Source organism: Scomber scombrus, chromosome 3 (assembly GCF_963691925.1).
Source record: "Scomber scombrus chromosome 3, fScoSco1.1, whole genome shotgun sequence".
NCBI classification, from domain to species: Eukaryota; Metazoa; Chordata; class Actinopteri; order Scombriformes; family Scombridae; genus Scomber; species Scomber scombrus.
This window is the reverse complement of record NC_084972.1, coordinates 17331228-17343822: the sequence shown is the minus strand read 5'-3', so window position 1 is coordinate 17343822 and position 12595 is coordinate 17331228. Positions and strand designations below refer to the sequence as shown.

At 38.2% G+C, this 12595-nt stretch overlaps 1 protein-coding gene across 1 annotated transcript; it reads left to right on the top strand.

Annotated features, from left to right (window-relative positions):
* Positions 1 to 3484: 3484 nt before the first annotated feature.
* LOC133978123 (uncharacterized protein C6orf132 homolog) lies at positions 3485 to 11823 on the top strand. Its single transcript, XM_062416478.1, has 5 exons — positions 3485 to 3711; positions 5821 to 5909; positions 8187 to 8277; positions 8696 to 10676; positions 10779 to 11823. The coding sequence occupies exons 1-5, from the start codon at positions 3633 to 3635 to the stop codon at positions 10873 to 10875; spliced, it is 2337 nt and encodes a 778-aa protein (XP_062272462.1). The 5' UTR covers positions 3485 to 3632; the 3' UTR covers positions 10876 to 11823.
* The last annotated feature ends 772 nt before the right edge of the window (positions 11824 to 12595 follow it).

Genomic DNA, 12595 nt, shown 5'->3' with positions numbered 1-12595 from the left:
CACAACTTGAGCCTCACAAAGGTAGCTTAAGCTTTTAAAAACTGTAAAAACCATGAATCATGAACTGTGATTGACTCTTTAAGGATGCTCAGTTGCTTTACTGTCAGATGTTATAATGTCCTCTCTTTCACCAACTATAATGTCAATGCACTGTTACTGTCTGGCACGGTCGCTGACACCTAGGAGAAACTTTAAAGTACATACTGGTAACTAAAAATGATGATAATACACTTAGTAATAATACCTAAAATATATTCTATCTATCCACATATAGTATAGTATGTATGTTTGGACTATACGTCAAAAAAATCATTTTTAAAATATGGTATTGCAGCCTTTTGCAGTAAAGATCAATATTTGGCCATATTCATAAATCTCCTTTACTTAAGTCTCCTCACTGTAGTCCTACATGATCTCTCAGCTTACCCTAAATTCATTTGAGGTATGGCCGTCACAAGGTTATTTTAAAGCTCCTCTTAAAGCTCCTCCATCTGCTGGCAGACATACTACAGTGAGCTAGACTCCTCCAGTTCAACTGCCCCCTGCCACTAAAAAGATTTTGATTTGGTCAAAGAAAATTAGATGTAAGAATAAATGTTTTGTTACAGCAAATTTAATGGGTCAGTCCAGCCAACTTACAGAAGTTATGCATCCACTACATTATGATAGAGATTAATGGAATTTCATTAATTAATTAAACACTGACAGTGCACAAAAAGAGTTACCCAAAAGTATAAAATATTTGAAATATTTGAAATACTTTTCAATGGATGTCCCTGGAGAGATTTTACACAGTCACCTTAAAAAGAATATAAAACTAAAATGAAAGCAGTTATTGAAATAATGTATAAGCATTCAGTGCAATAATGAAAAGGGAATATTAATGTTAGTAAAACAAATATCAGATAAACATGATTATGGTGCATTATCAGACAGCAGGCAGCAAGTCAAGTGTACAAAATAAACAGACTGCAGAAACCAAGGTGTTGTCACATCATTATAAAATGAAAGTGTGAATTTCTAGAAACAGTGTCGTCATTCCACAGACAACTAACACACCTGACTGCAATCCATTTTCATTGGAAGTACTCTCTACTGAAGAAATACTACTCTGACTGCTACTTTCATCACAGTAACTGCACACAGACTTCCATACAGTAAAAATGTGTTTCAGATATCTTCTGTAGTTTCATTTTCATTAACTGTTTCAAACCTCATCATGATGGAATGTGAAATATTTAAGCCTTTTGTCTTCATTGCTTGTACTACATTGTCTGTCAGTGCAGAATGTCAGCTGTGTTCATTTATGATTTGCTAAGTACAGGTCAGGGACTGTGTGATTTGTGGATAAATCAAAATATTTATTTATTAATACATATAATAAACTTTTAAAAAAAATAATAATTTATTAATCACCTACCTGGTGTCCTAATGGGGTGGGCTGAGGGTTGATGGGGGGTCTGGGGTCAAGGTCCACTAGAAGAATTAGGTTTGGTTTAATAACTGTGTTCTGTGTTAATGTCTTGCCATGTACTGCATGTATACTTAATGTGTGGTGTTCTTTTGGTCTACTATTGGTGTGACAATAGTAGACCAAAAGAACACTCCATTTGTTCCATTTTGTTTTAAGATATATAACAATTAGAAGTATCTATTGGTTTATATGCAATTTAAAGATATAACTTTTATTTGTAACTCAGAAAACTGCCATCATTGTTGTTCTCCTCACTAAATCAACACATCTGGCAATAAGTAAAGAAATAAACGACTGGATAATTATATGAATGAATGATCCGAGGGGCTCATGTACCGCTTGTGCTTCTTTGTGGTATCCTGAGTAGAGCTGAGCTGTATGTTCTGCACTGTGAAACAGGTAGAGGCGCCAGCACATTCTTTACATTTTACATCAGTCAGCATGTAAACCATGGACAGAGGAACTGGATGGACCAGTCCGGTTTGTCACCAGGACAACTGAGATTTAGGTGCGACAGACAGACAAGAATGGTTTCCTGGAGAGGCTGAACATTTTAAAAATCCATGTAATTACATAAAAGCATCAGGAAAAATAGGTCCTTCGCCAATTACAATTTACATTCAAATGTAAATTTTGGTCACACCTTTAATATAAATCTGATCAATGGTGACCTATCCTACTTGGATTATCATACTTGGTAAGATACATCAATTAGTAGGGGTGGAAGTGCCTTGATAAGTAACTCAACGCTGTAACACTAACTCAAAGTTCTGCCTTCACAATTTGAATGTATAACATAACTGAAAACACTTAAGTACAGAAAAAAGTACCCAAGAATTGTATTGAATACACCACTTGATTAAATGTAATTAGTTGCTTGCCATCAATGGTATTGACTTAAGTGCTTGGTGCAAACTGTAAACAACCACATCATCCTTGGCTCTGAGCTCATGAGGAAACAAAGTTCTTCCCAGGTGGATGCTGGTATAGGATCACTGTCAGCTCACTCAGGTCTTCAGAGGATTCTTGATCCTCTTCAGCATCATCTTTGCAGTTATCTAGATATAGATAGATAGATAGATAGATAGATAGATAGATAGATAGATAGATAGATAGATAGATAGATAGATAGATAGATAGATAGATACATAAGTCACATGCTTTACCATGCTTTACCATCATTATGTACATAATGCCATGGGATTCAGGTAATACCTATAAGTGATGGCACAGATTTGTAATAAGGAATAAATGTTATGACACCGCCTCTCCTGCCTCCATCAGTACAACTGTATGTTTTAGTATCCAGTATAAGATTGTTTGGATTACTTGTCTGTAGTTGGCTTGATTATAATATATATGTATGATATTTTTGACCTAACGTTTCATAAAAAGCTTCAGGTCCAGTTATGACCATTTCCTGGATGTCTTGTTGTATTTCACTCTATTTTCCCCTATGAATCAGTCACCATCCGGTTTTGAAAGGTGCAATAAAAAAGGTATATAAAGGTATATAAAAGTTATTTATGATCATAATAAAACTTTTATTACATTATTACCATGCGAGCAAAATACCCAGCTGGTTTCCCAACATCACATTATTTCCTGTTAAAATCCAACACATTAGCCCAGTGTGACTTATTAAATAAAAGCTTGTTTCTTAAGCTGCTGTGACGTTAAACTCTGCTCCTGACATGTTGATGATGGGCATTAATCAAATCGTTCTTTCCAGGCGCCAAAGACCAAGAAATGAAACCTATGTCGCAGTTGGCTCATTTCACAGCAATTAAAGCTCAGCAGTGAGACTTAAGCAGCCATTAAAGCGAGGAAATTAAGTACAAGAGCCACTCAGGTAGGCGCAGGTGAGATTTGTGCTGGAATGTCGGTGAGAAGGAGGGCAAAGGCCTCACCTGTTGGGAGTGTAGACTCAGGGAGGCACAGTGAAAGGAGAGGAGAGGGGGCGGGGTTAGCTCCATTTTCTCTCTCTGTCCCGAAAAGTTTGCACTAAATCACAGGAGTCAGGTGTACGGCGGTGCACCTGTCGGGAAAACGAGAGAGTGTATGCTCACCTGCTTTACCTCGGAGTTTACATTGTTGGTCAACATGTGTCAATAATCCCCGCTGAATTGAACATCCGCACAGAAACCAATCAATAATCATGAAGAGGGGGACGCTGAACTTTTTGGGTCGAAAGAATCAGTCTCTTTTCGACACCAATATCAAAATCAAGGACATGGGTGAGTAACACAGTTTACACGGCCTATAGGCTATATGGCAGACTAAGTGTTTAGATTAACGAGATACTGAAGCTTAACACGACCTTTGTACCGGCTGATTATATAGAGAAAAGTGCCTGTGTATGGACTTTATAACCGCTAATGGATTATATAGAGCAGTATTAAGTATTATATCATGATGTATCGTGATAAATAGGATTCATGCATGAAAAACCTGTTTTTAAATGTCAGCTGACTTTACATATCTGCCTTAATTGTGACCTGTGACCAGTGACCCGTCCTGTGTTGCCTGAACAATGCTTAATGGAAATAAAGTACTGTTTAAGTTGTTTAGCTGCAGCAGACACGCATCTATAGAATCTCCAGCCAAGGGGGAACATTTATGAAATCAAATATTTTTAATATTTAATTTTATACAATTGAGATTATGTCTAAACCAGAGCTTTCAAGCATTCTGATTTAGTGTTGATTTTTACAGTTCAGACCTGCTTGGACACAGTTTGGGTGAATATGACTAAGCTTTTAATTCTGGATACGCAACAAAATGAGAAGCCCTGGAAAAGGATAGCAAATGGACTTTGAGTAAAGACTTTTTGTGAACATATTTGATTTCATTATTAATGAAGATACTGTTCATGTCAAATCAGTTAAAGTTAAAGCGACCCTCACAACCAGGAAAAGACTACTTAAAAAGCTCTACTGTGATATTACAGTAACACAGATCCCAGACAATGTCCACTCTCGCCCAGCTCTTCGTGAGATTGGTTTCATCCGATTGGCTTTTGCCCAGGAAACAATTGCTATGCAAAGGCGCAACATGAGAAAGAAAATTTGAGTATTTAAATCAGGATGGGCAAAATAGGGAAACTTATCATTTGGTTAGACTGGTTTAACACCACGGACAATTCAGTGTGTTGTCATCTGAAGTAGCACGATCACATTTTTGGTCTGAACAGCATCACCATCATAGGGGCAATGTGAATTTTGTTTTCTTTTTAATGTCATGCTCCTTTGTTGTTCTTTGGCTTTTCTTTCCTCTGTGTGATGTGAAAAGTGTTACTACAGAAGTCTGACAGGACATACACACTAAGTACCTCTCAGCGACAAGTTTCTTTCATCAGTCACTTATTGGACAAACAAAACGACGCTTGAATGAACAGCAAAGGAATGTATGACTTCCAAATGTCTTTACTCTAACAAACCCTGTGACCTCTGCTCTTAACTGTTACTGTAACTTTTAGCAAAATGACTTATCAGCTGCCCTGTTCTGTCATTGTTTGTACCTCCATATTTAAAGCTGGATGAGGGAATGTTTATTTTGTGGGTCTTTTACCTCAGTGCCATGGCTCTTTTGACTCACCTTTGCGCTTACCCTATATATGAGTGAGATAAAGAAAATTGTCTCACCATTTCCACTAACCAAGAATTAAAAAAGCAATATTAAATAATGACAATTAGTTGTCATCTGATGCCTGTTTTTTTTAGTAAGAGCAAAAATATTTACAATCCCATTAATGTAACTTAAATTCATCCCAATTATGCATTTCTTCTTAACTGATAACCCATTTCTATTTTGAAATGTGATTACCATTATTGTGTCTTATACTTCAAGTTGTGTTGTTGTACTGAACTTGAGTTGCCACCATAATTGAACTTTCACTTCAATACAATGGTAAAATGTAAATAAAGATTACCATCAGCTGCGCATAACTATTTTGCTTTAAACAACAAAATGACTCGGGACCAATGAGCAGATAATTAGTGCTGACAGACAACCACTAAGAAGCCACTTCAGAGCATATAGTATCTCATTACCTGCACAATGTCCAGAATGTACTGTATGAAAGAAGAACAATATGCACAGTGCGGTTTTAGAGGGTAACATCACACTGAAATGAGCATTTTAAATATTTTGGAATCTCGATATTAATCTCTTGAAAAACATCTGGCCATGTTTTTCTGTGTCTCCAACTCCAGTGTTTGTACTTTCCGGACAGTAATTCACAGAGCTTTGAGCAGAAATTGAAGGACAAAAATAAAAAATAGGAACTTGCTTTGCTATCAGAAGCCTGTCAAAAGATAATAATGTTTTGCTTTTTATTTCCTCAGATAATGTGGAGTTCGTGCTGGGCTCATCAGCGATACCAGAGTCGGGTACTGCCAGTGTGCGGGCAAGACCCACAGTCAAGCATCACTCTGTGAGTATCTCTAGAAACCTTCATGATGCACATAGATTTTTCATACATTTATCACTCCGTTTCTGATGGTGGAGTTACAGGTATACATCTTAATAGTCTCCACAGTAAGTTAAGGTTTACTGAATCTTAAAGTCAGGATATAAAGAACTGCACAGATGCAAATGAACTGATAACAGTCAGTGTTTGGCAGAGTGCCTTTGATTCTGGGTCAGCATAAATAAGCCCAGGCCCATGACATGTATGAATCTGGACAAAAAGGGAGTGTTTTACAAAGTGTTTGTTAAGTAATTGGTTGTAATTTAATGTATTTAACGTTGGACTTGGTAGAGTTTGCATCTGTTGTCTGTCTGATGAAAGTCAAGCAGAGCTCCTTAGTTACTTTCCTTTCTAAAAACTACAATATAATCTTGTGGAAGAAATAAAAAAGAACATTTTCTCTGAATGATATCACATGCAACGGTTAATGATGATGTAACTCACAATGAGATATCACAACATGTAACAATAACAAAAAAGATGATATCACCATACAGGCAAAAAGCAAGGATCAGCTAAACTCATCTTCACAGAATTTTACTGACTCAGAAACTCAAAAACTAGCAAATGACAGTCTAACACCAATGATTTGTCCAACTGTTAATGTGCACAGTAAATGGATTTAAGTCTTCATTTTTTAGGCGGTTTGGAAAGATTCATTTTTTTCTTGCACCACTACATGAGCAGTTTGTTTGCTCTCACGCCTCCCATTAAAATCGTCATGGAGCAAATATGAACACAAAGCTCATCTCTGCTCTGGTTCACACCTCAGTGTTTGGGAGTGTTCTGGGCATGTGTCTGTGGCATGTGTTGGACGTGGCACACCCAGCAACAGCGCATGGGCAGGACGCCTCAGCCTGCTGCGACAAATGAAAGTGAGTCACAGCGTAGGGACCAAACAGATAAAATCAAACTGGTTCATACGTCATATTCAATGACACGCCCTTGGTCTGTGGAGCAGTATTCAGAAGCTATATGAATGTCCTGTGATTATAAGCAAAGCAAGTTGCATTCAAGGTGTGATAGACTAAGACTGAACCTGAGATCTGTTTAATTTTTTTTTCCTTTTGTTGGGAATGTTGATGGTTCAGTTTCATATATATATATATATATATATATATATATATATATATATATATATATATATATATATATATATATATATATATATATATATATATATGAGAACGTTATATATCTGTCTAGAATTTGGACAGTTTCATAACATGTATGCGAACACATAAAAGACAGCTTTAGGATCATAATTCAACATTAACCTAATTCATTTAAATGTTTTTCTGAAAGTGACACTGTCATAAGCTTGTTGTTTTATTGAACTAGCATACTATTCAAAGGGCCTGCAGCACAATAATGTCAAGAGGTAGAGCAGTAAAATATGCTCTGTGTTGCTGGAAGGATTTCTTGCCCTTTGGAAGGGCATTATACCACGTTAACTCACATGGTTTTGTATTGTGTCAACACTGTCTTTGTTTATCTTTAAAGTTAGTTGAGCTCTGATGGCAACAGGAAATCTTTTTCTCTCTCTCTGTCTCTTACTCAGTCTCTCTCACACAGACACAAACACACAGGTATCTAAGTGACAGCATGCAATTATTTCTGCCAGGCCCACTTTGACACGAGTCAGACTGATGAATAATAGGTGGATCCTCTGATTCACCCAGTGCTCCTCATGAGTGAAGTATGTGAATGTGTACCAAAAAAAAGGACTTTGGAAGCATGTCACCTCCATTGTCTATGTAGAAAACTTTTAAATCTAAGAATAACCTAAAATATGCTCTATTTGGTTACATAATTAACAAGTTAATACATTTTAGTACAAATGTAAGTTGTTTTAAAAAAGAAGAATTATTTTTTGTCATTCATGGTAATGTTTCTTACAGATTAAACTTCAAAAAGATTACATAATTCAGTATAATAAGAACCGTCCTACACTAGCTGCCTCTTAATATGAAAATTACATATTTTGGCAGCAAATTTGATATATTAATCATGTAACAAGTATTGGATATGTTAACTAGTTCTCAAGGAACAGTGAGTGCTGCAATAGTTGAAAACTGGTTTGTTCACTCTATAAGTAAAGAAAGCAACACCTTTTCAGTACCTCTACGACACGATGTAGAGGTTATTTCATCTTTAGCGCTGTTCCTGAACCATGCTTTGTTTTTTATGTCTCTGTTGTTGAACTATCAACAGGTTGATAATGTTTATTTTTCCTCACAGTCCTCATCTGAGAGTTTCCAAGGGTTTGCTGTCCCAACACCAAAAGTCCCTCTCCTCCCCGCTGTCAATGGTCAAAAGACCAACGGTTTAGGTGAGCATCTATCACTTAACTATCTCAAATATGTGCTCTAAGCTTAACATGGCAAAGCTTAGAATTCTATTATTTACACTCTGAAGTACCCCGATCATTTGTGGTAACTTAACTTTGACTTGGTCGATGGATCAAAGCAATCAGAATATCTCCGTTAAGGGTTGAAAATGCAGGGCAGGTAAATGTTTGTCCAGGCAATTGCTCAATAGCCTTTCTGAATATGTCCAAACAGCCATACCAGATGGCAAGCATATTTACAGACTGGGAGTGTTTAGAGAATTAACGGAAGTAGATATAATTCCATTTGAAAAATGTTATTTCTACAGTGTGTAAATGCTTCAAACATGGGACAACAAAACATACAGCACAACAGCACTGACCTTTTCTCAATTATTCTCTGTCTTGTTTCCTTTTGTAGTCAGTGGAGATCAGTTGTCCAATGGATCAGTTATCTCTGTGCCTGACCTGGTGGAGGGGGAAATATTTGTTCCTCCTCGTCCCTCTGTGGCCCCTCCACCCCCTCCAGGGACTTTCATCCCTCCTCCACCAGACTTCATGGGTGACTTAAACAGTCTAGACCTGGCAACCCTTCAGCCTCCCTCCATGCCTGCTCCACTGGCCCCCTACATGGAGGAAGATATAACCGTATTAAAACCCCCACCAATGGCTCCACCAAAGCCTCCATCAACTTCTTCTAACAGCTCTGCATCATCTGTACCTATTTCTAGTCCACCACCAGCCAAAGTTCCTGATCATCCAAAATTTGCACCACCACAGCCCCCTAATGAACGGCAACAGAAAACTTTTAAGACGCCACCTCCAAAGCCGATAAGATTGTCCTCTATCTCCAACCTTGACTCCCCACCACAGACTCCTGCTCCACCTCCCCCTGTACAGACACCCACACTGTCCACCTTTAATCCCCAAAACACAGCAAAGCTTTACAATGTTCCTCAGCCTTCTTTGCTTAGTGGATATGAGGATCGTGACACAAGACCCAAGAAAATCTTACTCCTGGAGGATTCTGGGTCTGTTACGTCCACTCCAGTGCGTGTCAAGGTAGATGGAAAAGCTCCTAAGGTGGCTCCAGCATCTAAACCAATGTCCAAAGATATACCAGATATTAAGGAGAACTTGCAAATTACTCCAGTCCTTCAGTCACCCCTACCTGAGCCAAAGAAGGAGGCTACTACAGGGACACTTTCAGCACAGCAAGAAACAGAGAAACCTCTTCAGACTCCACATCAGACTTCACCACAGCTTCAAAAATTGAACATCACTCAGGTGAATTCAGGAGCCAGCAAGGTCAAATTTAATGAATCTCCAAGTCAAATCCACAAAATCAGTCCATTATTGGATCGTAAACTACGTAGCCTGAAGAGTAGTGAAACCAGTGGGGCACGAGAGGGACCTGCCACTTCCCCGCTGGCTCTCTTAATGGCAGCTAAGCAAAGAGAAAAGCAGAGATCGACTTTGTCCCGGGAAAACAGTGCCAAGAACACGGAGCAGCCTAGTACGAGCATTCACCAGAGTGACTCGAGTCCCAATTCCTTTATTGTCACCCCAAGATCCAGTTCACCCTCCTCTCTGACATCTTCAGAGAGAACGCAGGAGAGCCCAAAGTCTGTCCGTCCTGAAGAGAGAACGCAAACAATTCAGACTACAGAAAAATCAAACAGCACTGCGCTGATCAAAAATCAGATACCATCTACCAGTCCAGCTCTCAGAAGGACGGCAGAAGCTACACCCTCAAGTGCGAGCAACCTAGATGTGCAGAAAATACACCCAGAGCAAAGCCTGCCAAAGTCTCAATCCCCACAATGTGAGGATAAAAAAGAGGAATTATGTGTGCCATTACTCCCCCCGCCGCCAGAGTTTGATGATTTTGATGAGATTACAGAGCCTCCTCCTTCCATCCGTCCACCTGATCCTCCGGTGAAAAGGGCACCGATGTCAGCTGAAAGCTCTCTCCCTCCAGCTCATGTCCCACCTCCTCCACCAAAGCTTAACATCCCAAACCCTCCAGCACCTCCAAAGCTTCCGCCTCCGGACATCCACGTCAAACCAAAGCTGCAAGTTCAGACAAAACCCCAAGTCACCCCTACACAGCAACCATCCACTCTGTCACCCAGTCAGGCCACCCTCCTGAGCATCTTACAAAAGAAGATGTTGGAAATGGACCACAGACTAATGCCCATGAAAGATGCAGACTCCAGTTCTGATGATTGGGGTGCCTCTGTGTCTAATGAGGACACTAAAGTCCCTGTTCTCCCCAGAGCCACACCACAGAGCAAGAATTTCACTGTGGCAAAGAAAACACCAACCCTGGACACGCAGGAGTTGGAGGATAAAGTGGTCAAAAAGTATCAGGAGGCATCCTCAAAAAAAGCTACCACCAGGTAAGACTTCCAGGGCTCAAATATGACCCCATCATTGTTTAAGCCAGTAAGCCCAATGTTTAAAGTATCCACCCTTAATTGTGAATGTGTTCTTCTTTTCAGCAATGGACTACAATCTAAACATCAGTATGGCATGACATTCACAGTTCGGCCTGGAACCAAACAACCTATCACTCTTGTCAGTAAAGGGGAATCTTAAGTGAATAAGATAGGTGTTCTTCAATATACAGCCCATATAGCTTTTGATTGTAGAATGTACTTTTGCATCAGAAAGAATTTGTACAATGGTGGAGGAAGCACTTTGAACAAATGAGTTACATAAATGTGGTTTTCAGATATGTTGAGAATGTCTCCTAACAATGGTCTGCCCTGCTATGAATACTGTAGTCTGAATGTATTGCTCAATCTCCAGAGAGAGAGAGAGTGTTTTCTTTTCCGTTTTATATTTTATTTTTGTCAGTCTCAAGAAAGAGTGGACCATTTACCAAGTTTTTTTATGCTGTTGTTTATTCAGTGTAGAGGTATATGTTGTCTTTTTAACCACAGCTTTTAATCAATCTCAGTGCCTCATGGGTAAAACTCATAAATTAGGCAAATTCTATTAATAAAATGCTTTATATATATAGTAAGATATTCATATCTGTAATACTGTATGCTAAATGGAATGACTGTACAATATACAGTCATTTGTAGAACATGAAAAGTCAATTATTCAATTCTTCTTCAACTTCAATGGGTTTATCTGTAATCTTGACTGTAAAATAGAATAATGTGCAATTGAATGTATATTGTGGTACATTATGGTACATTTGGTTCATGCTGTAATTACATATCCCGTAACTCAAATGTTATTTAACTGTTACATATACATTTTTTAGGTCCATTGGAAAGAAGCCAACATTAAATTCAGATGAATCCTGGAGTGCGTTGATCTTTCAATAGGATTGTTCTCATATTTATTGATCTAGGAGATGGTTTGCCATCTGTGTTAGTTATTCTGCATGTGTCTATGTAGCTACATTCTGCTTGTGTTGCTATGCTGTAAATATTGGTTTGCAGAAGATTAAAACGGAACATATATACTGTAAGATGTAGTTGAATGTACATGTTAAGGTTATGTAATCAAAATATTTAAATATTGGTCATGAAGTCTACACCTAATGTTGTCCAACTCCTTAACTGGAAAATAAATCCTAAAAGTAATTTCAATGTTGTTGAGTTTTTTGTGATAGTGTCGAGACTGTCAATGAAATGTTACAGAGACATTACATTGTTTCATTAGTTAAGTGGAAGTCGACTTGGGAAGCAAACTCTAAATCAGAAACTGATTACATGGCTGACAAAAATTTGTTGAAAAGTGAAAATGTAAAAACAACCTAAAGCCCCCCGAGAGGAACCCTGTAGGTAGAAGCACATCCAACTCTGCTTTTTGGTGTGCATGACAAGATTTTAACAAATTGGCATGACAGGTACACAACAACATGAAGACTCATCAGCAATGTTCCTTCTAATAATGTAACATTTTTCCTGACATTGTGAGGTTAGGTTCAGGAGTGTTGTAGATCTCAATATCAAGATTAATTTCTCAAATCAATCACGTCTCATAAAACATTATTGAATTGCTCTGTATACAGATATTCCACTGTTAATTATCATATCTCTCTGACATCTCTTCAATCACAACAGTACAGAACCCTAACAACAGTTGGGGTCAAAGATCAGCCTGGCTAGTTCAGTACAGTGCTTTCTGCCTCAATATACTACAAAAATAAACACTATATATGTATCATTTGGTGATATGGTTAAATTATGAAATTCCTTTAAAGGACATACTACTTGTCAAATAACACTGTGAAACAAGACTTTGACTCTACAGCCATACTGGCAGTTCTGAGATAGTAGGAACAGCTGTGCTTTGA